The sequence below is a fragment of the Aulonocara stuartgranti genome (genome assembly GCF_965226115.1).
Source record: "Aulonocara stuartgranti genome assembly, chromosome: 20".
NCBI lineage: Eukaryota > Metazoa > Chordata > Actinopteri > Cichliformes > Cichlidae > Aulonocara > Aulonocara stuartgranti.
Genome location: NC_138956.1, coordinates 36,939,437 through 36,967,266, shown reverse-complemented (window position 1 = coordinate 36,967,266; position 27,830 = coordinate 36,939,437). Strand labels below are relative to the sequence as shown.

The 27,830-nt window shown below is 44.0% G+C and overlaps 4 protein-coding genes across 9 annotated transcripts; 1 reads left to right on the top strand and 3 right to left on the bottom strand.

Annotated features, from left to right (window-relative positions):
• Positions 1–817: 817 nt before the first annotated feature.
• Positions 818–6,869, bottom strand: atp6ap1a (ATPase H+ transporting accessory protein 1a). The gene is made up of 11 exons (XM_082518648.1): positions 6,709–6,869; positions 5,912–6,038; positions 5,503–5,577; positions 5,220–5,413; positions 4,760–4,800; positions 4,542–4,627; positions 4,300–4,449; positions 3,783–3,940; positions 3,552–3,602; positions 3,095–3,332; positions 818–2,319 (listed from the first exon to the last, which is right to left on the bottom strand). The coding sequence occupies exons 1-11, from the start codon at positions 6,834–6,836 to the stop codon at positions 2,110–2,112; spliced, it is 1,458 nt and encodes a 485-aa protein (XP_082374774.1). The 5' UTR covers positions 6,837–6,869; the 3' UTR covers positions 818–2,109.
• A 532-nt stretch (positions 6,870–7,401) lies between these two features.
• On the bottom strand, positions 7,402–12,526 carry tafazzin (tafazzin, phospholipid-lysophospholipid transacylase). 4 transcript variants are annotated; one of them, XM_082518677.1, is made up of 11 exons: positions 12,290–12,526; positions 10,993–11,119; positions 10,520–10,648; positions 10,400–10,445; positions 10,225–10,310; positions 9,697–9,777; positions 9,575–9,616; positions 9,429–9,491; positions 9,206–9,258; positions 9,045–9,122; positions 7,402–8,825 (listed from the first exon to the last, which is right to left on the bottom strand). In XM_082518677.1, exons 2-11 carry the CDS (start codon positions 11,099–11,101, stop codon positions 8,724–8,726), a joined length of 789 nt encoding a protein of 262 aa, XP_082374803.1. In that variant the 5' UTR covers positions 11,102–11,119; positions 12,290–12,526; the 3' UTR covers positions 7,402–8,723. The 4 variants fall into 4 exon arrangements, with proteins under 4 accessions (XP_082374803.1, XP_082374802.1, XP_082374801.1 ...); XM_082518676.1 differs by having other exon boundaries at positions 10,993–11,141; positions 12,280–12,524; XM_082518675.1 differs by having other exon boundaries at positions 10,993–11,168; positions 12,290–12,524.
• Positions 12,527–13,084: 558 nt separating this feature from the next.
• On the bottom strand, positions 13,085–22,698 carry LOC309697032 (mitochondrial carnitine/acylcarnitine carrier protein). Of its 3 annotated transcripts, none has more exons than XM_082518668.1 (11): positions 22,415–22,698; positions 19,795–19,842; positions 19,188–19,464; positions 18,049–18,135; positions 17,739–17,866; positions 15,602–15,692; positions 15,112–15,229; positions 14,912–14,984; positions 14,705–14,814; positions 14,413–14,534; positions 13,085–14,318 (listed from the first exon to the last, which is right to left on the bottom strand). In XM_082518668.1, exons 3-11 carry the CDS (start codon positions 19,287–19,289, stop codon positions 14,256–14,258), a joined length of 894 nt encoding a protein of 297 aa, XP_082374794.1. In that variant the 5' UTR covers positions 19,290–19,464; positions 19,795–19,842; positions 22,415–22,698; the 3' UTR covers positions 13,085–14,255. The 3 variants fall into 3 exon arrangements, with proteins under 3 accessions (XP_082374794.1, XP_082374792.1, XP_082374793.1); XM_082518666.1 differs by having other exon boundaries at positions 19,188–19,349; XM_082518667.1 differs by having other exon boundaries at positions 19,188–19,346.
• ndnl2 (necdin-like 2) lies at positions 21,594–27,817 on the top strand. Its single transcript, XM_082518673.1, has 11 exons — positions 21,594–21,714; positions 22,882–22,942; positions 24,475–24,594; positions 24,685–24,748; positions 25,066–25,145; positions 25,228–25,322; positions 25,637–25,716; positions 25,807–25,849; positions 25,938–26,000; positions 27,249–27,363; positions 27,445–27,817. The coding sequence occupies exons 2-11, from the start codon at positions 22,895–22,897 to the stop codon at positions 27,544–27,546; spliced, it is 810 nt and encodes a 269-aa protein (XP_082374799.1). The 5' UTR covers positions 21,594–21,714; positions 22,882–22,894; the 3' UTR covers positions 27,547–27,817.
• Positions 27,818–27,830: the final 13 nt, after the last annotated feature.

Here is a 27,830-nt window from a genome sequence, read left to right as displayed (position 1 = left end):
TGGAACGATTATCCAATCAGTAGTCATTAGGTAGATAAATCCAATGCAACACGTGGCCTGCAGGACAGTCAGGCTGTCGACAGATGATTGAACGTCAAACTGATTAAACGTCTCATAATTTTTCCTTCTTATTACAAAATAAAATTAATCGACCAGCCCTGCCTCAGCGTTGTGTTTAACATTATAGGTGTCCATCCCATAATTCATGGACAGGATGCTGTGTGCTGAACATGTGAATGTGTTAGTGTCACTGCAGAAGGCAGTCAGACAAACACGACTCCGGCAGATGATTTCAGCCCAAACTAATAAAGACCCCGCCCCAAAGTTAACGTGTTACCATGGTGATCTGGTTAGGAAAAAACAAAACTTTAAGCTCAACATACTGAGTAAAGTCCTTAATGTCAGTCACTGCATGGTGTGTGGCCTTACTGAGGTCCTCAATAACGTGACCTGTAAACGTGCCACTCTGAACATTTATACACAAAATCAAACAACTCCATACAAAACCACTGTAACATGTGCACATTCTCAATATCTAAACACTGTGACAGCATAACTACACTTTGAATTTAGATTACGCCGTAGCCTTGTGAACGTTCGCTTTGTTTTATACGCTTAGCTGTTTATTTAGTTGTGTGAAGGGAACTCGCAAAGTAAGACTTTCTTTGCTCAGCGTAACTATTTGTGTTTTGCAGTCTTCTTCTGATCTGCACTAATGCTCCCTCATCTCAGCACAGGCGTCTTTAAACTGTGAGCCCTGTTCTCTTCAGACGGCCTGCGAGCGCTTCTGAGACAGACTGAAATTAAACACTCGAGCTTCGCCATCTTCACAGATGTTTTATTGGAGGTCACAGCAGCACAGGACCAAACATCGACGATGCTCATCATGGAAAAAACAGACAGAATTCCACATTGAACAGGTTTCAGTGCACTTCAGTAATAAACACAAATCAAGTAAAACTACTCGGACTGGAAACTTTAATGCTTCATTATCAGCTTTTTCATCAAATTGATGGAGAATGTTGGAGTTAATAAATAGAGTGGAAATGATTCCTTTAGCATCCATAAACAGAGCGGGCTCCCTTCATTCAACATCTACACCTCACTGGTCAAATAATGTAAACACAAACACACTAATTACATCAGTTTCACCAACAAATAACTTTTTCTATAACGTACATTTGTTCCTGTATGTACAGTCGTCCCTTTCCTGTGTTAAATGAATCCAGCCTGAGGACTGGGCTCAGTTTACGCCTCAGGTGTTTTTGAAGGATTTTTCCAGAGTCCTCACAGAACAAAAGCTGCACAAACTGTTCAAATTAAACCGTTTCAGTCCGGGCCGAGACTACATGCACAGGACCACGAGTGCATCAGAGGGAGCACAGAGAGTGAGAGCTGTGCTGCTGATGTATGCAGACGTTAGCAGGTTTTTATCCCTGCAGCCTCAGACTCAGCTGAGAAACAGCAAACAATAAAAAACAATTATACGAGCTCATATTACATGAAGTACAGGAAGGTTTAGGTTTTCCATTTTAGGATCATATTAATGCTCAATAAGTAAGTAAATAAATAAATGTAAATAATTCTCAACACAACTTTGGACCCTCGAGCAGTACAGCCAGTGTACAGCCCTGTGATCATCACCAAACAGACGTGTGGCTGAGAAGTTCCTGCTGATGTTAGCTGAGGTCACGGTCACACTGTCATGGAAGGTCTCAGGTTTGAGACCCTGCTGTCACATCATCCCTTCATATTACAGACTGTAGCTGATTTACAGTGAACACAGTCCAGGATAAAGTTTGGAGGATCACCCAAAGATTTGTTCATGTTCTACATGAGTCCGTGTGTGTTTCTCAAAGATCATTAAGGAGTTAATTTGGAGGCAGGACTCTGGAAAAGCATCCAGCCTACAGAGGCTGACACATGAGGACAAACTGAGGCCAGCTTCAGCCCATATTTCAAATATAAACGGACACATTTATGTACCAGTGAATAAAACCTTATTATGATCGCACTGAATAATGCCCAAATACAGATGGAAGGGGGGAGGAGTGGAAGCATTGCAGTGAGAGGACAGAGTGGAGGGTGGACAGGTGTGGTGCAGGTGTGTTACTCTGTCTGTGGCACAGAGATGGCCGGGCCTTTGGGATCATCAAAGCGGTCCATCGTGCGCAGCTGCATGATCATGTGCAGGCCGTAGGTGAGCACCAGGACCATGAGCAGACTGGTGATCAGACCCATCCAGATCCCTGGGGAGAAGAAGCCGGCGCAGTCGCTGGCGTACGAGAATTCACCACCGCTCACATTAAAGCCCTGAATCTGACGGCGAGAAGGAGAAGGGGTTCAAAATGTGGCGTTTGCTTCATTTCAGACTCACATAACAGGCCAGAAATCTCACTGACATACTCATATGTTTATAAGTAAATATTTTTTTTAAATCTATTTATTTATTGAATGAATAGATGCGCTTCTTTGGGGTTGTGTGAGGAAGCATCATAAATATTTACAAGGGGCCGGGTTTAGCCGGGCCGTGACGTAGACAGGAATCCTAGTATACTAGGACACGTGTCCAGAATAAACTGAAACACAGGGAGAAGTTTCACCTACAAAAATGAATCCATTTCACTAATTCAGCCCAACTGATGAGCTGAGGGGGGCTGAGCCATGGTTTACGGCCTTTGGACCAATGAAGACGAGCGGGGATGTGAAAAATTAGCCTCTGTAGCTCAGAGTGTGTATTATGTGTTTTATCCTATTGTAAAGTGTCCTTGGGTGACTTGAAAGGCGCTCATTAATAAAATGTATTATTATTATTATTATTATCATCATCATCAGACGGCAGGAAGGCCGGCCACCATTACAAATAAAGTGTGTGCTAATATTTTTATTTCATTTGTAATTTTAGCTTCCAGCTGTTATAAAACCAGTATAATCCAGTTCAAACCAGTATTCTTCTGCAATTCTAATTAATATGGTCTGAAAGTCGCTCTGCTCATTGCTGTCAGCACATGCAGACATCCAACAGAGGAACCATTTTACACCTGACATCTTATGTTGGATTTTTATTATATCACCAAAGACCAAACAATCTTACCTGGAAGTCTTCAAAGGAGACCCTCCACTGATTGGCTGGGTCTTTGGATGTGCGCGGCATGAGCAGCGGCCACTGGAAGTTGGTGACGGACTCGCAGCGGTAAGAGTACTCGGCGGGGGCGTAAATGTTCCTGCTGCCGTTAAATGTGGCTTTGGTACCGTCGTACTCCAGCTCCACGGCGTCCAGCGTGAACCAGCGCCGTGCCGACACCTTGTAATTCCGCTGACTCAGAGCAAAGCTGAAAAACACCAACGAGCAGAGCATCAAATATCTTTAACAGCAAAACGGGAAGTTTTCAAGAGTGCAGCAGGACTGATAAATGTAAAAGTATAGATATAATAATGCATATGGGTGTGTGTGTGTGCGTGCGTGCGTGCGTGCGTGTATTCATATCTTTATGGGGACCAGAAACAGGAAGTTTACTACACTTTTGGGGACCAAAATCCTGGTCACTTACATCAGTTTGAAGCTGCGGTGGTTCAGCACGTTCTTATAATTCAGAACCAAACTGAAAGAAAAAAAACTCACGTTAAATTTACACCCGCAGCAGCATTTCATGAAAAACAAAACATTTTAAAACATTTGAATTTCAGACTCCAGTTTGAGCGGCGTCAGAGCTAAGTGATATTCACATCACAGCATGAATGATTGTTTTTACATATTGTATTATGTCACAGGTAAAAAGCACCTGGCTTTGGTTTTGTCGCAGCTTGAGCCGTCGAGGTTGGGGGTGACGCCTTCTCCAAAGGTGGACGGGGTGAGGTCGTGCTCCTCCCAGCGACCGCTGCGCAGGATGCTCACCGACAGGCTTTTAGCCCACAGCAGGATGCAGCTGTTCTCCCCCTCCTGCAGAATAACCAGTGAACAGAAAGGTTCTCCTTACAATGGCATCTGGATTTTCTGCCACAACATCTTTGACGTCAGCGCCACCCTGTGAGCTGCCGACCCAAGTTTCAAATTAGTTTGAGAATATTCTGGATTTTTATTGCAAATCCAACATCGTGTCAATGTCAGCGCGTTAACTTCATTCATGACTTGAAAGTTCTGATTTTGCTCTGCAACAGTTTGTTGTTGGTGGGATTTACAGTGAAACAGAAAACAGCCTTTAGGAAAAAGAGTTCAAATGAATAAATAATCACGATTACAAATATGAAATGATTTAAGGAAGCAGAGTCAAAGTCCTGCTCAGGTATCTGTGACTCCACCTTGAACTCGACGGGTGGGTACGTTTCAGCCCTCTCCTGGGTCCTCCGCTGCTTCTCCCGTTCTCTACCCCTCTCCTTGTGTCCCCCTCTGACCTGCAGCAGCGAGCGCCCCCCACCCAGACCGGCCTCCACAGAGAGAGACGCTGCCTCCTGTGTAGAAAAAGAAAGATTGAGGGAGGGGGGCAGGTATGACAAATGGCTGCAAACATGTATAAATGTTTCTGAATGAGACTCGGACTCACCCTGGAGGGCCGCAGGGCGGTGTAGATAGCCGTATACGGAACAGACTGCGACTTCATGATGTTCAGCACCTGACCAATCACTTCATCTGAAAAACACGCGTCACAGAGAAAACAGTCACAGGAAAAGATGGCAAATAAAAAGCTCACAGATGATTGTGAGAATCGCATGCTTCAGAGTCTGAGCTCCACAGTCACTGGGTCAGATTAAACAGACTCACCGTTTCCACTGAGAATCTCTTTCGCTGACAAGAGATCAGCTCTGAAACGACAAACGAGGCCAGGAAGAATGGATGAGTCTTAATGTCTTTGGAGGAGAGGCTTCAGTGTTTTTAAAGCTCATCCAGATGAAGTGTGTGGGTTATTTCCCTTCTAGAAAATTACCTCTTTAACTTTACCGTGCGACGTCTGAGAAATTGAATTTAAATTTTTAGAAAATGTACAAACAGCGACATCAAGGCCCGTTTAGAAACCATTATAACAGGATCAAAGCCTGTGGAGGACATGACCACAGCTGTTCTATGTGAACTCAGTTCACTGAGCTCAAAATGAGCAAAACTACCAGCTGCAGTCCAAGACAGAGGATGACTGATCATATCATTTGTCACAAAGTAACTGGCAGTATAAAATGTTTACAGCAGGAAATCCCATTAACGGTTAATTATTGAACAGTCAACAGACCCGATGCCGTAGGGCAGTCTGAACACGAGCAGAGCAGGCGACGAGGCGTTCAGTCTCAGCTGGCTCAGCGTCTCAGGGTCCATGTACAGAGGGGAGGTGTCCAATTGGTCCTGCAGCTGGCCAATCACTGCATTGGATGCAGGCCAGGAAACAGCAGGTAAAACCAGAGAGGAGGATGATGACATCAGAGCTCCCTGTGACAGAAGAAAAACCATGAGTGACCGACACACACCTGAGAGTAAACCGGAAACGTTCTGTTTGGTTTGTTTCATCGTGATAATACCTCCAGGTTTGGAAACACATTATCCTGCTTGTTTCCAAAGGCTCCTCCATACATGGTGAAGTCCTCGATGCTCATCTGAAGACCGAGAGAAAAAACAATGAGTCAAATGTTTTAGACCACAGAGAGCAAAGAGAAACTGTGAGACACGGTTTTAACCTTCAAACACTGCTGACCTGTGAGGCCGTCTGCCATTAGTTTTAAAAGTCTTGACCAAATTAAATAAAGAAATACCAAAACTTGAAGAGTTCTGATAAATGCGAAAAGGCTACATGATCATGCACATGAATGGGGCGGGGCCATATAAGAGCAAACGAGACGAGGAGCATTTGTGCTTGTGTTTAGCTTTAGTGCCTCAGAAGAAATTAAAAAAAAAAAATCAAGGACACTCAACAACAGCGTGAGGGTTTACCTTGTCCTGAAGGAAGAGGACTATGTTATGTGGTCCGACGTCCAGAGCTTTCTCCAGGTAGGAGGCCAGCTGCTGCTGCCCAACGATGTGCCCGGCTGTTGGAGGAGCCTGAGCTGGCAGGGAGATGCTGCAGGAGACACCAAGCACAGGTGGAGGAGTCATGAAGTGCTGCTACATAACAAGAAGAGTCCTCTACCAGACAGAATTTGATGGATTCACAGTGAAGCGGTTTTATTATTGTCGTTTCAACCATCTGCAAGAACCTATGCGGCCTTTAATGAGAGAGGACCAAATTATCTGCAGATAAACCTGCATCACGTCAAACAGCACATTCCTGATTTTCTTGCAGATACAGATGATTGAATATTATTAAAACAGGAGAAAAACCCAAGCACTTCACAATGTGAACTTCTCACATCCGAAGACCCTCATCAAAGGCCGTCAAATACATAATTTATTCGTTTTTACAGTATGAAAGCCTTTGATAACACATGCTGCTCTGTCTTCTGTGTGTCAGGCAGCACAGACAGATGCAGGAGTGTTTGCTAGCTGTCAGGTGGACTGCACCCGTCACTCATTGGGCCTGCAGGATATTCTCATGTCACGTTCTCTGACTTAACCTCGTGTTTCAGCCAGTCCGCTCAAATTAAACGTTTTCCGGGCCGTGTACTGTGGTGACGAAGCAGAGAACATCGTTTTTGTCCGCTGTTTGTCTCACGGCTAACCGTTAGCCGCTGAGGTCGCAGAAGGAGCCGCGGAAACGGGACCAAAATCAGTAAAACTTCACGGCTACGCACCTTCCGCTGGTCCACAGCAGGAGCGGCACCTGCTCGTCGCAGCTCGCCAGCTTCAACACGTTCAATAAAGCGAGAAAAACGGCCACAGCCGCAGTGATGCGCCGCCGCTGCAGTGCCCCCGCCGCCATCTTTACAGCCTCTGACAGCACGCTCGTGACATTTCACGAGATCACTTGACCAGATCACGTGACAAGACGGCGCAGCGGCGGATGTGAAAAAGGAATTTTTGTTTTTACTTCAAATGTATCAACGTTTTAATATTCTATTATTTGTAAGTGTTGTTTTATTTTGCTAATATTAGACACAATGTAGTAATGGCAAATAACCATGATTTATTGTTCACGTGATACTATTATTTCAATGTCATTTAATGTTATTAAATGTTTTCTTTTTTAAATACAAATACAAGTATTATTTACTGTAACAGATATATTGGAAACCGTAATTCCCTTCGACATGTCCAATTAATCATCCAAAGTGAGAATATTTAACTTTTCAAAGAAACATCTTAAAAATTACGTTCTGCAAAAATATGGAAACATTCACGATTTAGCATAAACTGGTCATCTTTAGTGGCTTAATGTACACTTTGTCTACAGTGTAAGGTTTGCTAAGCACTCATTATGCCACCAAACTGTTCGTGGATCTGTTAGACTGGTGCAGAGTTTAAAGATGAACCACAAATGGAACAAATTCAAACTTAGAAAAGTCAGATTCTTTATTGGACTTCACATCAAGTATAGGAAAGAGTGGCAATCACATTAAGGCGATACACTTATAAAATTAGCACAGATTTTGTCCCTTATAAAATCCTTTTTGTCCTCTGTGATAAAATAAGTTATGTACATCGGTGATGGGGCAGCATTCAGGGGTTTTAGGATTAACAGGAAAACTTTGATTGAAAAAGAAAATTATCAACACAACTCAGAGATGACTGAAAAACAGCAAGGAGCAATCCAATGATCAAACATAACAGTGCGATTACCTCAATCATTTACTGCCTGAGCATCTTTCTGATAACAGCTGCAAACATCTGGCATGCAGCACTTTGACTTCCTCATGCACAGAGGAGCATGATGAGTACTAATATTTAGTAGTTTAAACAACAGCAGCTTTACATCTTAAAGAAAAAAAGAACTGGTTATTAAACAGATCATCAAAATTGAACAATTCAGCAAAACTGAGAAAAGCATTCAGCTGGTGCAGAGCCCGATCACAGCAGGATCATTTCTCCCACACTGACAAGTTACCAGATAAAACGTGCACTCCATGACCCGTCGGTGAGCAGCTGCTGTCTGTTGCTAGGTGAAACCTCCTTGTTACTTAGAGCCTGGCAGAAATACTTATTCATACATAGTGACTGGTGGTTGCCAGGCAGTCACCAGGTGCTCACCCTAGTAACTGGGACTTGGTTAACTAGTCTTGGTTTGCTGCCCTTTTTGAGATCTATTGTGTGTTTCACCAGTAAGAAAAAAAACAAAGTTCAAGGCTATTGTTCACCGCACCCTCCCCCCCACACACACACACACAAAGGTCATGAGGTTCACTCGCCCATCCATCACCCGACCTCCTCTCTCCTCCTCAGACTCAACACCAGCTTCTGCTGCTGCTCTGGACTTCAAAGTTGGATGACATGAAAAGCTGAATCATCAAAATCAAAATGCCTTCTGATACCAAGGAGGTAAAAGAAATTCTCCTGAGGGCTTCTGGTTCTAAAGGGTCCCAGAGAAACCATGTATTCATATGTAATCAATCATTCATACATCTGCAGTGCTACTCGTCCTGTTTAGGTGTGCAGTGGACCAACCTGATTTTGAAGCAATAACTGAATTACAAAATGAGTTTGTTGCATCCAAAGTTACAGAAATGCTCGTTTACGACTGTCAGCGAAACACTCTGAGGCTCAGTGATGTCTCCGTGTGGAGGTGTGGGAGCTTCTCTGTACATGGGGTGTTATCCTCAGGGCTGATGTGTGAAGGACCAGTGTCTGCAGGCAAACGCAGGACGGCTAGGACTCAGGATCTGGTCTCTACCTGCTTGTGCAGGGCCTCGGCCTGGGCTTTCAGGCTCCGAAACTCCACCTGGACGAAATCCGTCAGGGTCTTCCTCATTTCCAACTGAGGGGAAAATTTGAAACGTACATTCAGTATCTGTTATAATTACTTTCTACATTTGAGAAAGTGAAATCTGTGAGAGTTAGTTAGGATTCAATCATGGTGTTCATGGTGACGTCCTGAAACCTCCTGTTTTATCTGACAGAAGAAGTTTTTTGTTGTTTTTTTACTTGCTGGTGTCAGCGAACTTCATGACAGCACCTTAGATGAAGCCGTGCTCACCTGGCTCTTGTTTTCAGCTCGGAGGGTTTCAACGAGATCTTTGACACTGAACGGTTTCCCCACGAGGACGGTGATTCTCTGGAAGACAACGAAATATGTTGAAAAACAAAAAACCCTCAAAGATCCGAACACATCCTGGAGTCAGACTGAAGGCGTCTCACCTTGCCCGTGCGAGGAATGTAGGGCTCCACGTTGGGCAGCACGTCGCTCAAACCTGACATGAAGCAGAGAAGAAGTGATGCGTTTCCTCTGTACCTGCATCACTGCGTGGCGCTGTTCGCCGACCTTAAGCCATCAGACTGCTGCTACCTTGCTAATGTCTTGTGGTGACATCTTAATCTGTAGTCTGAGATATTCTGAAGCCATAACAGGAGCGTCACTCACCCACGTGCCAGAGCGGCAGGATTATCGGATTAAGCGAGCACTCCGCTATCAGCCGACCAACACCTAAAACCACAGAAGCACAAATGTTCACACTGATGATCACAGCACGACATCTGCTCCAACAGAGACGCACAAACTGCGCTCACCCCACTTTAAACGTATGAATTCCTCCGTCATGTTGATTTTGCCTGAAATAAAATCAGAGAAGAAGAGTTCATTTTCACAGTAAGAAAAAAAATAACGACATGTGAGGAGGAGGTTCACAGACCTTCTGGAAAGACGTGCACCCACTCTCCTTTGTTCAGCTTCTCCAGAATAAAGTCCATTCCTTTCTGGTAAACGCCATCACCTACAGACACAAAACGGTTTTACACACGTTTTGATCACTTAAATAATATCGTGTAACAATGTCAGTGTGCCTGTTTGCATGTAAGAGTCTACATGGACTTGTCCCATTAAGGTCTGTGAGCATTCCTCACTCATTTCTGTCTATTATGTCAAGGCTTTTTGTTTTCTCTTATATTTATGTTATTAGTTTATTAGTAAGTTTAATGCGACTGGCTGCATGACTGTGGAAATTTGCAGTTTTGCTATAATCAGCCAGGTTTACAGTATGTTTGATATACTTGTGTTCGTGTCTTGTCCTTGTTAAATAATGGAAAGAAAGAAAAAGAAAACGTCTGCTGAAGGTTTTCTGTCATTCACAGGACAACAAACTGAAACAGTAAAAGCCCGACGTTCAGACTTCTGCTCGGATACTTGGCTCATGTGGTGTGATGCGCTCAGATGGGCTTACCTCTGCAGACGGGAACACACTTCCCTCGGCTGAAGAACCTGGAGTGCAGCTCTTTAGTGAAGCAGATGTCAGATGCTGTAGGTGTCCTGTCCAATCACAGGTAAGTGAAAATTACACGTCCCTGCTTCTAAAACATTAACAGGCTGAAGCTCAGAAGAAACGAGATGAAGCTCACCATCGCATCTTTTTGAAGTTCCACAGCTGCCTGAGCCTCAGGACGCCTGCCGCAAACACACGCCGTTACCATCCAAGTGTTAACCAGCAGTGAGATTTCAGATCGAGTGTCTGCTCTTACCCCAGATGTGCGGATCATCCATACAGGACTGGTGGTTGGATAGAGTGATGAGGGGCGTGTCCGAAGGCCTCTGGTCAACCAGGTTCAACAGTACCTCGTGGTTGTGGACCGTCAGACAGTTCATGTACTCTTAGGAAGAAGAGCAGGAGGCAGGATCAGTCGAAGGTTCTCTGAGTGACATCCAGAAAATTAAGATGAACGTAAAATTTGCTTTCTTCTCGTTGATATCAGCAGCTCGCTTTCCCTCTAACTCCTCTGTGAAGCCACATCACTGTTATCTTCGTCCTCGTGTAGACTCTGTGCTGTACTGTGTATTTTATTTAACAGTACAGTTCAGTCACTCATGCTCTCACTGAGCATAAACACCCAGAGACCGTTGGAGGCAACCAAGGGACTTGATTTTCTTTTTAAAGAAGTGCAGTTTGCTGCTAATAAGCGAGAGTGTACAAGTTATCATTCAGCTTATAACTTACTGGTCCAGAAGTAGGAGTAGGAGCCCACCATGCCCATGATCAGTGAGCTGGAGACCCTCCACGGCAGAGCGGGGCATTGAGGGAACGGCCATCTCACCTCCAGGGGCATCACGGCGCTCTGCTGACACTACATCCACACACACACTCACCTGAACACAAAGCCACGCAGGGGGAGGCTGAATGACAGAGACAGCAGGTGGCGCTCAAACCAAACTCCTGCTGTCATACTGTAAGAGCTAATCTTCATTAAAAGCAACAACTTTATTTGTTTGGTTTTTGTTTCCTGTCAACAAAACATTTTGTCTGCTGCGTTTGAAAAGCAAACTCCTCCATGTGTTATATGATTAAAAAGAAAAACAGCTTCCCACATATAACCGTATGTAACGATAATAATAATAATAATAATAATAATAACTCCATGTGAGTCCCTGTATAGTTTCTGTAAGGATTTTTATTTGCACTGAAAATGTTCAAAGAGGACTCAACATGCTCCTGTCTGCACACCTCAGGGTTAACCCTGAACTTACTTTGATACGGTCAAATCCTGCATGGTGACTCAGACCTCTGAGGTTTAAACCCAACTACGAAACAGGAAAGTTATCTGAAAACTGTCGTTTTTGTATCTCAGCCACTGCCAACTACAGTTTATCCGAACAACGTGTGTCCTCGAGTACATCTTAGAGTTTTATGCTATGCAAAAATAAAACAAAAACCTGTTGAAATGATGTTTTGGACCTTTAGGACACCGTAGCCACGCGAAACAGTAAAGTAAGTAAAGAACAAACAAAAAAATCAAAAGAAACTTAAAACGAACCAAATTTATAAAGTTGTGTCTTTGGAGTCTTTGTATTGTCTATAAGAGACCAAACTAAGTTTGAATAAATTCCACGTGGTTATATTTATGTCTCACAGCTGTCTCATTAGCTCACGCAGCTTTAGGATGAAGTGAGCAGGAAGAGCAGCCGGCTAACGTTAGCCTGTTAGCTCCTAGCCAAAGTTTACGGCACACTGACTTCTGAGAGACGTGATAATGAAAGAAAACAACGAAAAAGTTCATAGTTCAAAATTTAACTCATCCGAGTTAAATGTTAAAGGAGTGTTGTCTCAGCTAACGGTGCTCGGCAGCTGCACTCACATTATGTCAGATTAGCTAAAAACGGGTTTTATTTCCTCAGAAATGCAGAAAAAAAATTCGTCGTTAATTTTTCTGAAACTGCATAAAAACATGAAAACTCATGACATGAAAACATGAAAACTCCGACAGCTGCAAACATCACCACATCTTACATTTCCTCACCTTTCTCCTGTCTCCTGCTAACAGGCTGATGGTCACCAACCCCGGAAGCTGTTATCACGCGCTGAACTATGGGTAATGTAGTTTTCGGTTAAACTTTACGTTTTCCCTGTTTATTACAGATGCGCGCAATTTATATTTATGTTTCTTTCAAACACGTTAACGCTCCATAAAATAAGACGACTTCAAGACGCTGTTATTTCCTTTAAACGGGTTTAATGTAGTCCATCAACCTCTTCAGCAATGAGAAACGAGGTTTTATGGGTAACGGAGTCTGGGAAGTAGGCCAAAGGTGACGGTTTTTTTCTTTAATCGGACCTTCTCTGTAAGAAAATAATAATTAAACACAACATATGTAGATGGCTCATTTAGTATTCAATCAGGATACAACTTCTGGAAGTAGCCAGTTATTACAATAATACTAAACTGCAAAAGCCCCGAAAATGAAATAAATAAGTACTGCGTTAATAGCAGCACTCAGCACCCCCACTCCTCTGTGTTATGCTGTCAGCATCGATGATAAGGAAATCTAGTCTATATTAACTAAACTAAAACTTTTGTCTATTGACAATGAAGGTCAAGATTAAATGCTCGGCTGACCGTGGTATTCATGTCCGCAGGGCCTATATATTCTTGTGATGTTTTGATCTTTAAAAATTGTTGGTAAAATAAAGTTTTCACAGATTTTCACATGTGAAACGTACGCACAATAGTAATTAAAAATACAGCTTTCCACAGTGCATGTTCATGAATATGTCTGTATTTTTTCAGTGAATTAGAAAATAAAATTAGTAAAAACAGTTTATATTTGAATTTATTTTGTTCAATGCAATCTTTAGATTCCATACAAACATTTTTGGTCTCATCATTATCGTCTGTTTTGCTTGTTATTTAAAATGACCATAAAGAAAAAAACCTCTTGTGCTCCGTCATGGCAACAGTATTTGCATAATTTCTGCTGTGTATTTGTTTGGTCTCAACTCCTGTTCAGGTCTCGCAGAGGCAACATGATCTCTTCAAAGGCTTCATATACAAATGCAGATGGAGCCCTTTGCCCCTGCAGTGGGCCAGTGGCCCATTTAAAGCAATTCCATGTCTAGCAAAGTGACGTCATCTATTTAAATACTTGGATTGAAGAAATACTGATGCTGGTATCTCATCACCATCCAGCAATGTCTGTTTGGAAGCTTAGTTGTGCCTGTGTAGCATTCACACTGTATTATTCTCTCTAATAAATAGCATGTACTTCACATTTCAGGGTACATACCAGGATACTGGACACACGTACAATTATTATGACTGCACTGGTGCATACGAGCAGCTGGGAAACTCTGCTACTACTGACAAAGGAAGAGGAGAGGGGGGAGGCATGTTTGGAGGCAGTGAGAGAGAAGGACAATTCATGAATGTAATGAAGGAGGACAGGCAGAGAGTCGGTGTGACAGAAGAGGATGCAAAGGCAGAGAAGATGAAGGCAGATGATCTGCTGTGAAGAAGAAGAAGAAGAAAAGGTCTGGAACTTGTAAACAACAGGACCTGAAGATTTGCTGAAACTTTCAGTTTTGAGACGCCTTAACGCCCACTCACATCCTGGGCCATCTGACCTCAGGAAATCACATGATAGGGTGGGGCCAGGTTTCACAATGAGCTCATCCGAAACTCTGGCTGATTGTGACCCACACCCGCTTTGACACCTTGGCTCATGTGATTAGAGGATCATCAGGGGGTCCTTTGTCCCTCTTTGGGGGGAAACTCCTGGGTTTAAATCTGGGACTCTCCACCATTTGACTCTAGAACTGAAGAAGCTGTCTCTCAAATTGTACATGTTTCCACTGCTCCCAATCTCAGGAACAATGACAGACGCCACGTTTTTGGAAAATATATTTTTAAAAGTTTAAAAGTACACGTTAGATTTATTTCACCAACACTGTTTGAGGGAGAAAATCTCCAGTTACTGCTTCGTCGTCTTTCACCAGCTCGGTGCGAGCAGGTTCAGGCCCTTTAATGCCACCTCAAATCCCAGAAAACAAGCCTGAGAGGGAGAGAGGAGAAGAAAGCCATGATGAACACGTGTGCACTGTACTGATATCAGGGGTGAGATGTATTAATATTTGAATGAGTGTTACAGCGTTGGCTGGGAAGGCTCGCAGGAAAACTGCATTGAAGCCCTTGTAGAGAGCTTTAGGTCCTTCTTCTCGAAGCAGTGCTCGCAGGACATCAGCCAGACCTCTGTACTTCCCATCTGCAGCTACACACAAACACACAGTTTACCCATCCAGTGTTAATCTTATCCAGATAATAAAGCTAAGCTGGAAACGTCACAAACCACTGACTGATGTCATGGTGTCCTTGTTTTATGTGGTCTAAAAATCTACTAACGAAATGAAAATACTAGCTTCACTTGGACTCAGCTCTGACCTGTCTGGAAGTTGGACTTGAGCACGTCTGGGGGAAGAGCAATCACCCAGTTTAATATTCCGGCTACACCACCAGCCAGGAGGATTCTGGGAGTGCTGAGCTGAGACACACTGGCACACAGTCAGAGAGAAGTGAAAGCACAGATTTACAGCATCTGACAAATCTTTGGTCTTTATAGGAGTTAGAACTGTTCAAATGGATACTGACCTTTGACCCTCAGGGGTCAGGACATCCTTGAGATATTCATACGTGAGGAAGTACAGACCGCTAGAAGGCACGTCTGAGACCGAGATGGAGAGAGAAACAGTCACACCGCTAAACCTCGGGTCACCTCAGCTCCTCTGCTCGAGGTCACACAACACTGTCACGCACAAACATACAGATACACAAACCACAGTGCAGCGTACCTCTGATCAGAGTGAGCACAGTTCCTTTGTAGACGCTGCGGATCCCCTGCTCCTTATAGAGCCTGACCGCACAGTCCAGCGGACCTGCGTACTTGGACCTTCCACCGCTCGACTGCACCTGGAAAACACACATTTCACAACATTTACTTAAATACATAAATATACGTGTCAGTCATGCCTTTAAATATGTGTTGGATTAAAGCCTCCCATGGATATTAGTTTATAACTAGTCAGGTTATGGTATAACCACACGAATAAAAGTTACGCAACTGATGTTTAAAGCTGGATATGTGAGCAGAGCGACTTCTGCACGTGTCTGTGAATGAAGAGCATTTGCTCTCAAAAAGCACCGTAAATTATAATCAACCATAAAACAAGTGTTTACTTTGGATTCTAATTATTTCACAGGAACCTGACTGCACGCGTACACGCGCACACACACACACACACACACACACACACACACACACACACACACACACACACTTACCTGTAGCAAGCATTTGATCCTCTCTCCTGGAGCTACTATCACTGTAGTGAAGACTCCTGCCAGACAGCCGGACAGGAATATCTGATGGTACCTGAACAGAGCAGGTGATGGAAGTTCAGCTGTGTAGAAGTCAGACTCACTCCCAGGCAGCCACCTCAGTAACAGCTGGGTACTCTTCCAGGCAGTTATCATGAACCATGACCCAGATTAATATTATTTTTCGTTTCCCTGGTCAGCAGGACCAACAGCATCTTATATGTATTTGAAACAGCTGTTTCCCTCTGGAACATCTGCTTCTACAACTATCTCTGCACAGCTGCAGAATTCTTTCAAACTCAATTCAGGATTTTTTGAATATTCGCTCGCTTTGAATCTCCACCAGCAGCTGAGGGAAACGTCTGCCTCTGTAGCTGCAGATGCAATATTTGCACCACTTAGTCTGCAAAGAGCAGTTTCTTGTTGCTGCGCCTGTGAGTCAGCTGCACATCAGTAGGGTGTTGATGGGGAAACCTGAGAGTATTTGGACACACTTCCACACATGAGCATCTTTAAGAGCAGCTTTAAAACATTCTTACAACAATAAATGAAGATTCAGAGATCAGATCGCTATGATGGGTGGATTAGGGCTTCTCTTCTTGAAATAGCTTTCTGATTGGTTGGATTGAAAGGTGGGTGGGGCTTCTAGACCAAAAATGAGACTGCTACTTATGACATCATACAGATCCAAGAGTAGAAAAGAAACTGACCAGTTTGAAGCCTGAACTGAAGTCATCTCGTTATTGGATCAATAATGTTTCGTAATTTCTCAAATTTTATGTGCAACGTATTTTAGTGCTGAGATTTTAAATCTCAGTGGGTCTTTCCTGGTTAATTAAATAATCCATCCATCCATCCATCCATTCGCTTCCGCTTGTCCTTTTCAGGGTCGCGGGGGGCGCTGGAGCCTATCCCAGCTGTCATAGGGCGAGAGGCGGGGTACACCCTGGACAGGTCGCCAGTCTGTCGCAGGGCTAACACACAGGGACAGACAACCATTCGCACTCACGTTCATTCGCACATTCACACCTAGTGGCAATTTGGATTATCCAATTAACCTATCCCCACAAGCTGCATGTCTCTGGACGGTGGGAGGAAGCCGGAGTACCCGGAGAGAACCCACGCAAACACGGGGAGAACATGCAAACAAAGACCCCGGCCTGATGTTGGAATTGAACTCAGGACCTTCTTGCTGTGCGGCAACAGTGCTAACCACCGTGCCACCGTGCTGCTAATTAAATAATAAAATGTAAAAATTAATTAAAAGTACTGTAGACACACTGAGCTCAGTATTAAAACTATGGCCACCAGTGGAACATCAGTGCCAGGAAACAAAGGATATCAGGTCCTCTCTGAACACAGGATACTGTAGTTCTGCTCACTTAACTACAGACACGCTGACTGTGTTGCTATAAAGTCTTCAGAGGTGAGACAGAAGCTACCAGTGATCGCCAACTCATGCTTAACATTTCATATGTACGTCAGGGTAACAGGACGGGGGTGTGAAGGGGGCGTGCTGCTTCAAATGAACGAATGACAACAGAAGGAAGGGAGGCAGGGCGAGAGTTATATATAGAGAAACACACAAGCGACAGTGTGTAAGCTTTGGAGGAGTGTTTGAAGGTTAAGGTGACGTTTAATGATTGGATCTAGCCTTTTAGCTGTGATAGTTACACATTACTGATGTTGAGCCTATTTTAAAAACAGCTGGATGTGTAACAGGTCTGCTCCAGCCTACAAACACAGACGGGGCTAAAGAGAAAGTGCGCTCTCTTTCACTTCTAAGGTGTTAAGCAGGTCTTAACATTGGATCAATTCAGCCTCAGATGAACAACAACACATGAGCCTTCACACCAACTCACTCTTAAACAAAAATGAAGCCAAAAAGCAGAAGCTGTAAGAGCACCCCATGATTCAGCAGCTTTAACAGCAATGAGCTGAAGCAACTGTTTCCTGTGTGACTTCATGAGTCTGTCACGTCACTGTGGAGTTTTATTCCACTCATCTTCACAGTGTTTCTTCAGTTCGATGTTTGCAGCATTCATTTATGCACAGCTCTCTGAAGGTGTGTGTGTTTGTGTGTGTGTGTGTTGGAACTAACATGAGCGGTTTTCCAGAAGCCGTCTGTTGGAGCTGTTTTCCAAGACCAAACCCAAAGAAACTGATGGCCATCATAGGAGCCACACCTGCCAGGGGCGCCCCCATGCCTTTATAGAGGCCAAGGATACCCTGACACACACACACACACACACACACACACACACACACACACACACACACACACACACAAATGATTTTAAATGAGTTTCTAGTTTTTAATTAAAGTGCCTATACTTCAGTTGATGTGTCACATGTTGAAAACAGAGCTGCGTGGCTGTGGCCTGTGTGACTGTCCTGCAGAAAGCGCTCACCTCTTTGGATACGGTCTTGCGTAAGCAGTCATAGGTTCCTGTGTAAAGCACATACTGAGCGGCTTTGGGCTGTGTTTGTAGTCTCACCTGAAACACACAGTTTAAATAAGAAGAATTACACACACGCACAAACACACACAGTGACCATGCAGGAGGATTGCTGAGTGCTGTCAGACAGGAGGAGACACCCACTAACATCTGCTGCTCTGTCACTGATAAACAGGGCGGTGCTGCGCTCATGTGACGGTTACTGCGATGCTGTGATCAAACTGTTTCTTCACAAAGACTCAGTGTGTCGCACACAAACACACAGACGTGGTTTAGATAGACTACAAAAAGATCTGGATTAAAAATAATGCCCATGTTGTAACAATAGGTTGTTGGTATTTAGCATTTACATTAGATTTCTGCACATTCAGAGTTACTATATGGTAAATGGCCTGCATTTGTATAGCGCTTTACTAGTCCCTAAGGACCCCAAAGCACTTTACACTACATTCAGTCATTCACCCATTCACACACACATTCACACACACATTCACACACTGGCAATGGCAGCTACATTGTAGCCACAGCTGCCCTGGGGCGCGCTGACAGAGTATGCACAATTATGTGAATAATAAAGTTATAAAAATCATAAGCAGTTATTACTTTAAAAAACTAAGTTATACGTTTTAGAAAAGGTGAAAATGCGACAGTGAGAGTAATGAGACGTTTCTATTGTGATGTGTTCAATACATGTGATGCTTCATCCTTTTACTTTGTTTTCGTCAGAAATCTGATTTTAACTTCGGGAGTTTGAGCTGCACACTTTGTACCCACGCTGTGACATTTCCTCGACAGTCTCCCGCTGGCTCTAAGCAGCCTCATTACTCCGTGTTCAGGTGGCCGCCTCGGCAACAGTTTAAGCCGATTTGTCGGTAATCTCTTTAGCACCACGATCTGACATTTCCCGTGACTTCTTGAGAAACATTACCCCCCGACACACACACACTCACACACACACACACTCACACACACACACACACTCACACACACACACACACACACACGCGGGCACACGTGGACGTGGACTGAATGTTTCTGTCTAAAGGTCTAAATCAGCTGTGTTGAAGCTCGGCTCGGGCTGCAGCTCTCACCTTGATGGTGTCCAGTGGGTGTCCGGCCAGCAGCAGACACGCTCCTCCGACACCCCCAGCCACGAAGTTCTTGAACGGAGACTCTCTGGGCTTTTCCTCCATCCCGCTGACCCCGCATGGCCCGAGTACACAGCCGGGCAACCTCACCACCTCACACCGCTGCTGTCCAGGGAGGGGAGGGTGCGACTGTCAGCTGTCTGTCTGTGGGTCTGTCTGTGTGTGTGTCTCTGTGTCTGTCTAAGCGCGTCTCTCTCTCTGTGGACTTTGTCTCTCAGAGCTGAGCGGAAACGAGAAGAAGTCTGTGAAGGTTCTCAGAAACGAGAAGAACAGTTATTCCTGTAAATAATTTATCTTCACAGTCACCCCTTCACATGTCCATAAACTCTTTGCTTTAGTCATATGGCGCACTTTAAACCACTGTTTTATATTTTTGTAGCTTATAAAAATCTGCTGCAGGTGTATTCACAGGTAAGGTTGAAACAGGGGATACAGCGCCCTCTGGTGTTCGCAGAGCGAAAGATGTGGTTTCTTAACACTGTCCAAAGTAAAAATACTACACTGCAATAGTACACCCGAGGGTCCTTCACTGCTGCAAAGTCTTCCTTACCTCTGCTGAGGAGGTCCTGCTTCCGGCAGTGTTTGTGTGTCTTCCCATCTGAAAACACAAAGACTTTTGAATAAATTCAGATCCTGCAGATGGCGTCATGTTAACGGTCCATTGAAATTCAGCTTCCATCCACCAGCGTCTTCAAGGTCATCTCCAGGAGTTATTGGTGGAAAATGGCCAAAAAACCCCCAATTTTTCCTAAAAGTGTGATATGTATCATCAAAATCTACAAAGTAACATAAAACATGTGAAATATGCCACATTTGACGTCTCCTTCAAGGTCAGTGGATCGATCTGAAGGTCAAAATGATAATAATGCTGCATAGTGCTATTTTAAACTTCTCTTTCCCATTGTTCATATTGACAACAATAACAAGGAAGTGGATAAAAATAGGGAATCGTACATGTGGATTGTAAATATTGTGGTACTTTGGACCTCTGACTTCTTCTTCCAGGTTAAATAAGGTCAAACTTTCACAAAACATTTTTTATCTTTAAAACTGTGCTTAAGATTCTGCTTGTTTGTTCGTACTGGCTACATTGAGGAAAGGATACCGGTGTATGGTGACTTTCACATCATAGCTGCATCCTAATATCATCTCACATTTGACCTCTGACCTCTGTTTTACATTTCTGCCTTTATTGATCCTAAAATGTGCAAAATCTTTAAGGAAAGTATTTTCAAGAGGAAGAGAGAAAACTCTGCTATTATGTAATAACCTCAAGTTATTCATGTCCGGTTGTTTACAAAGTTATCCCCTCTTACATGTTTATATAAAAATAGAATATTATTCCCTTAACAGTATATCACTGCTCAGAGAGAGAGAGAGATGCCTCGGTGGACGTTTGTGCTTCTTGTTCACACGTCAATTACTGTGACTTGCATATTTTATTCAATAAAACTCTAAAATCTCATGTAGTACAACGTTTAGGTAAATAAAAAGCCTAAGCTGATCATTAAAAATGGTGATGAATTAAAAGTACATAAAGTATTTTACTTTTGAAACTGTTCAAATCAAGAATTTCTAAGACTGACGCACCTTTTTCCAGAAATTTTATGTTCTCAAATATCAGACTGGCTCAACAATAAACATGGGACTTTAATTATAATTTTAAAAAGTAATAATAACAAAAGTGATTTTTCCTCATCCAGAGGATTACATGGAGATATTCATAGTTGGATGAAAGGGTCTGTAGCTTCGTCTTTAATATGGACACTTATATTTATCTCATACAGAGGCTGGTACACTTTCCAATGGAATACCGAGAAGACTTTTCAACTTATTATAAAAAGGCTTTTGATAAGTTAATAAGCTCATTTCAAAATTACACATGTGCTCTTCCTACCAATCTCAGAAGCTAACAGCCGAAGAAAAGTCAACAGTTGCAGAGGTCTGAAAGAAATATCAATTTAATTGAATAAAGTATGAAGCTTCTCTTGGATTTCTGAAATTCCTGTTAGTTTCATTTTAAATATGCTAGTCTGTAGAATAAATTTCAGTAGTTTCTCACGCCTGTCCTCCTGTGTGCGTCATGAATTTTATCATATAATCATGAGTTATATCAGTATGATTATTTATCTCTTTATCAAACGTTCATATTTCTGTTCATTAGTAATTATGCCAATTAGGTCCTTTTACACATAAACTAATGAACAATATTATTCCGGCGAATTTGTAAAATAAAAATAATTTTCTCGGTATAATAAACCATCAAACTGTCACAGGGGGAATAAATAAATAAAACCACTCAATTTTTATTTAATTAATAGATGAAACCAGTGACTTTTACAGTCACTGAGTGAAACCAACGACGAATGAAACGGAAAGGAAAAGCGGCAAGTGCAAATGACGTCATCAGCAGGCGCCTACAAGCCCCATTAGCGGGAATCTGACCGTTTGGAACGGGTGGAGGATCAAAGTGAGTCATTTTCTAAAACATACGGACTATTTGAAGCTTCTGTTTGCCACGCTTTATCCCGGGAAATCCGGGTGAAGTATTTTAGGGCACGGAGTTAGCAACGCTGTCTGCTCTGGTTTTCGCGTTAAGGATCTGTGGTCACTTCCGGGTTTTTGTTTTTGTTCAGCCTACAGACTTTCTCGTTTAAAACGCGCCGAAACGCACACACACGGTGTAGCTGCGGCGATCAGGTCCTAACAGAATAAATGTGCGGCAAAAACTGTGTTTGTGTGGGACAGGTCAGCGCTGAGTCTAACATCTGGTTTGCTCTCTTACAAAGAAATGAACAGACTGATTTTTACGGTACTTAGATTTTAATGGCGTGAGACGGAACAGCCAATCACGGAGGCTGGTAAACATGCTGTGGGCTGCTTTCCTGCAGAGGGTGAAGAGGATTCTTCACTGCATTGAGGGGCTTGTGGGTCAAGCACATGTTTCAACCAATAACATTCAAATTAAGTTATAACTTCTATAATGTTTTTTTTTTTGGTAGGAGGCCTGTGGTGTGTGTGTGTGTGTGTGTGTGTGTGTGTGTGTGGGGGGGGGGGGGTTCTCTTTGGGGAGACAATAACCCGACGGACCAGTTGCACGAACCAAAGCATGCATGTATATTCCAGATATCTGTAGTATTATTAGAATCATATGATTACAGCACATTTACCTCTCATCCACTTCCTTGAAGTGTCTCCCAGCGCACTTGTTAGCATGTTTTGGTTCGTGCAACTGGTCCGTCGGGTTATTGTCTCCCCAGAAACATTTCCGTTGTGTTTTGTTTTCTTTTTGCAAGTGTTTCCTGAAGTTGCAGTCCGTTTGGCCTCTCAGGGCCACCGTACAGACACATCTGGCAATTTTACCATTTTTAATCCAGTGATGATGCACACGATGTATCACTTCACACCATAATTTCCTGCTGTGCAAAGCTGCAAACAGAATGACCTTTGGTGACAGCCTGATCCTCTTCAGATAACAATAAACAGCCTCCCCTTCATGTATGTGAAAGTCAGACTTTAGAAAAGTGCATGTACTGCAGAACTATTCGAGATGTGGTGCAGGGGGCCAGGAATTAAAATGCTGTGCAGTCCAACCTAAAGAGGCACATCTGTTCATCCTACCTGTCTCCTTTATCAGGCGGTGTGTCGCCATGACGCAGAGGAAAAGACCGTCCAGCACACAGAGCTCCTCTCAGAGAGTAAGTCCTTCGTTTCCACCACAGAAGAAATTCTTTTTACTTGTCTGCACTGTTCCAGTAGTGAGAGGTGCTAGGGTAAAGTGGTGAACGCCTTTGTATAAACTCAAGATCACGTCCAGATCAAACCACAGCAGCTGGAAAAAAAAAAAAGCAGCCCATGCAGGAAAAATGATTCCAACTGTGAGGGCATATGTTAAATAATTATTACACCCACTCCACGTGTCCCAATGATAGGAGCTTCAGCATCATGGGATATAGAGTTTGAATTAAGTGCAGTAATTTGATGTCTGTGATGCAGAGGGGCAGAAACAAGCTCCAGCTCTCTGGATGTTTGCTCTGTCTTCACTGGAGAAAACGTTCTGCATGGTTTCTTAAACACATGCTGAGAAACATCAGAGATGCTACGAGCAGAAACCGCTGAAGCAGCTGGACGAACAGGCCGGTCCCTGATGGCGGTGAGGTGGTCTGAATGGTCACTTTATTGGGAAACCTTCCACATCTTCAGCGGGGTACCTCGGGGTCATCAGCACTTTGCCTAAGTCAGGGGTCTCAAACGTAAATCAGCTGTGGGCCACTGCTGGCACTGTCATCTCACCGTAGTGTTCAAATAGTACAAAACAAACAAGAAGAAATCACAAATATTTCCAAAAGTGTTTGTTTTTTATTTAAAATATTGTATAACAAGACAAAACTGCAAACTAACCGAAGCCTTTTATTGAACTAGCAAACAAACACACCTGTCCTCTTCCTGGACAGACACACTTTGTCATACGTAACAAAATACAAACACAGACACAAGTGTTCACATTAGTTTGTGACTCGCTGAACTAACACAGCCGATCCCTCAGCATGTTTGTGCTCTCTGCTCATGTCACCTTCATAATAAATCATTTAAAGAGCTTATTTTAACATTTCACTCAACAACAAACAAACCTCCCCAACAGAAAGAGTCAAACTGCGTTATATTTCTTCACATCAAAATAGGGGCTGCGAGTTTGAGGCCTCAGCGGAGCAGCAAAGGCAAGATTAGCTTTGACCTGTGGAGGGTTCAAACTGCAAGCTCAGACCAACCATAACCATCCTGAACTGGTCTCAGCTGCTGGATCGCTCTTCCCAGTGACTTTTTTAAAGTTGCGTGGGCTCCGAGCCGACCTTCTGAAAGAAACTGCGCTGACGTTGCCGGGAAATCAGAGCAGCAAACTTTCATAGGAAAGGAGTGTGAACGTAGCGTAGTGACTGATGCAGTCAAATGCTTGGGGCAGCATGCAGCCCAGGAGCTCGTTGACGCTGCTGCTTCTCTTTGAAACCTAATAGCTTTGATTGGTTGGACTTGATGGTTTTTGGTGTTGACCCTCTGGAGGTCTGTGTGTTTGGCGATTACTGCAAGAACCTTATCGTGTCTCCATCTTCTCCCAGAGCTTTTAGACAGCCAGCTGATAAAAGGCAAAGTTGCCGTACAGAAAAATAAGCTGAATCTGAGGGTGTCAGTGAGTTTCACAGATACTGACTCCATGTACATTTTTCCCACGTAGAGACACACCGGCAACTTGGTGGCTCAGGATGAGGATGACGATGCGACCTTCACTCAGCCGAGTACGTCACAGGTGCAGAGAGGGCTGGAGAAGCTCACACCTGCACAGGTCGACCAAAAGGTACAGAACCAGGAGAAATCCAGAGTTTGATTCTTAATGATCAGTAAAATGTATTTAATTTCTTTTTTTCTGTCACTCGTCCGTCTGCAGACTGCTGAGGTGGTGCAGTACTTCCTGGTGAAGGACCAGAAGAAGATGCCTGTACGGCGAGCAGGTACAGACAGCAGCCAGGGAGCGTTTGAATACACGGCAGCGTTCCACTGAAAAGCCCTCTGAGGTTTATATCAGCTCAACTGTGAAATCAAACGGGGGTAACAGTTAAATTGAGTGCTAAGGAACAGAAGTGTCCACGAAAACAGAGGCTGCTTCAGTTTGTTTGAAAAAATAAAAGTGCTCAGCGTGTCGTGTCGGGCTCTGAAGAAGACGTTGTGAGTCTGAGGTGTTTTAAAACCTTGCTCGCAGCCGTGGATGTCCCAGACACGCGTATAAAGCACAGTAATGAAAGATAACGTCGTCTCCGTGCCGTTTCAGACCTGGTGAAACATGTGGTGAAGGATTACCGAAACATTTACCCCGAGATCCTAAAGAGGGCGGCGCGGACGTTTGACCAGGTTTGTAGAGTCAGAGATGATCGGCGTCTCGATTTGCAAATGAAACTGTCTCAGCACGGCGCTCCTCTGCTGCTCTGTCCAGGTGTTCGGCCTGAAGCTGGTGGAAATCGACCCTAAAAATAAAATGTACATATTGGTCAATAATTTGGAGACGCCTGACAAAGCCTCGCCGGTCAGGTGAGTATTCATGCATATATTCATAGACCGGGGAAACGAGCGTCTAAACATCAGCAGTACAAATGTTTGTGTGCGCTGTGTGGAGTCCGAGAGGTCTTTAACTTTAAGCTTTAAGAAACTGGGCAGAGACTGCAGCCCCATCTAGTGGTGACATCATGTGTTACATCACAACCTAAACAGTTAAACGCTGAGGCCGAGCAGCAGGATTCAGTTATTGAATACCTGCGTGTTTTATACTCTGACACAGCCAACATCAGTGCGTCATCAGAAAACCTGCATTTGTGTAACAAGTGTCTGTTTCCTGTGGCGCGTAGGAGCCCGTCCAATCCAAAGATGGGTCTGCTGTTAGCGATCCTCAGCGTCATTTTCATGAAAGGCGGTGTCGTCAGAGAGAGTGAGTGTCAGTCTTCCTTAAATAAAACAAAGGCGAGTTGATCTGTGGAAGGACACAAGTTTGACACGTTTGTCTTCTCTCGTCGCACAGATCTGATCTGGAACACTCTGAGGAAGCTGCGCGTGGACCCCGGGTGAGGCCACGCCCCTCAGTCGCCGCCCAGCTGCTCGTCAGGAGTCGGCACAAATCTGACTTTAAACGTTTCTGTTTGCTGTGCGCAGAGAGAAGCACGAGGAGTTTGGTGACGTGAGGAAGATGGTCACCGACGAGTTTGTGCGTCAAAGGTAGGAAGCAACCCGAGTCATGGGCTCTGTCACCGTGGTAACCGGGTCACTGTGGGGTCAGCCACAAATGATCAAGGACAGTTTAAAGTTCAAGATGTGAAGTTACTGCGCTGAACTGGATGTAATCTGATTACCTGATAGCATGTAAACCCCTCCCCCACCTTGGAAAGCACAGGCCAGGTGTGAAGTACCTGCGTCCTGCAGTCGGACGATGGCTCAGGCTTCTAAAGGCACTGCCGTGTAAGCAGAAGGTCGCGGGTTCGAGCCCGGCAGGGTCGCTGTAGTCGTAGCGCACTGGTGTGTTCAGAGCCAGCGTCTGTCAGACCGTAGACTCTGGTTTATACCACACCACAGAGCAGCAGGAGGGCGCAGGAGGCCAGAGCACCGCAGCACCGTGCCTGGACCAGCTCCTCCAACATTCCCAAACCGGTCAGAAAACCCCGTGTTGTGTTTCGGTTCGCATTTCTTTGACATTTTGTCTTCAGTTACTTTTCTGCGTCTGTTTTCGAACGATGCATCGCTTTCCTACAAAAACAGGCTGCAGTGGATCATAAAGGGCTTTTTTCCTTCAGCGTCTGTTGTTTTTCGCTGTATTGTAACTCATGTTTTCCAACCTGAAAGACTTCCATGCGACATGCTGGCAGCATCACTGATGTTTCATAATGATTATTTAACGTGATTACTCCTCAGTCTGGATTAAAAGGATCTGTTGATGTTGGGTTTCTTTTTTTTAAAGTGGTTTTCATCAAAATGTAAAAATTTTCATTTACCCTGAAGTTAAACCCACAGCTGTCAGTGGAAGCAGGCACAACATCTGTAAGTGAACCCGGCTGATAAGGATTTAAGACTCAGATATTTGGAGACTGAACAGATTTATCGGCTGAATTTATTTGTTATTGTCACAGGTGGTGGACGGCCCATCAGCACTTATAATGTGGCTGATGGGTTTTCCCCAAAGTCTCTTTACTGCTTTAAGTTTTATCTGCAGTTTTATATTTCAGCTCATAAATAATCAGGCGGGCGATCGCAGGTCCTGTTGGGAGGCCTCGACTTCTGTAACCAGATGTGATGATCAGCCTCGACGTTTCAGTTCGCCCGACCTTAGTTTATAGGAAGATCATGTTTTATTCTATAAGATGTGAAGAGCAGCTCGCTGCTCACGTTCAGTTTATATCGACTTCCACACTCATTTACTTGACATCTTTTCTGTTAATGCTCAGTTTGATTCCTGTGTGCGTGCGTGTGTAGGTACCTGGAGTACGTGCGGATCCCTCACACGGAGCCCATCGAGCACGAGTTTCGCTGGGGTCAGCGCGCCGACGCAGAGGTGTCGAAAGCCAAAATCCTGGAGTTCATGGGTGAAGTAAGTTTGCTGAGCAGAGCACGCCTACACCTGCAGATGAAGCTGTGGCTACTAATGATGGTTTTTTGTGTCCGATCTCAGCTTCATGAACAGGACCCTAAGACCTGGACTCAGCAGTACAGACAGGCCCACTCCCTCCCCAACTCCAGCCAGGCCTCCACCAGCAGCAGCAGTCAGAGATAACCACCTGACAGCTTCTCCTGCCTTCTTTTTATTTATCGTGTGTGAAAGAGAAGCTGCACCAGCAGCGTTGTGTGGACTGGTCGTGTTACAGTGTGAATCCCGGTTACATTAGAGCCTCGTGTTGGACCCGTGTGAGCCTTAGTTTTAAACATGAGAAAAAAACCCCCACAAATGTCCAGTATCCATTTAGATTTTATTGCCTGGATTTTAACGTAACAGCAGGTTTTTTTTCACGTTTATAAAATAAAGTTTTATAATTGATCCAACAACAGTGATTGCATTGA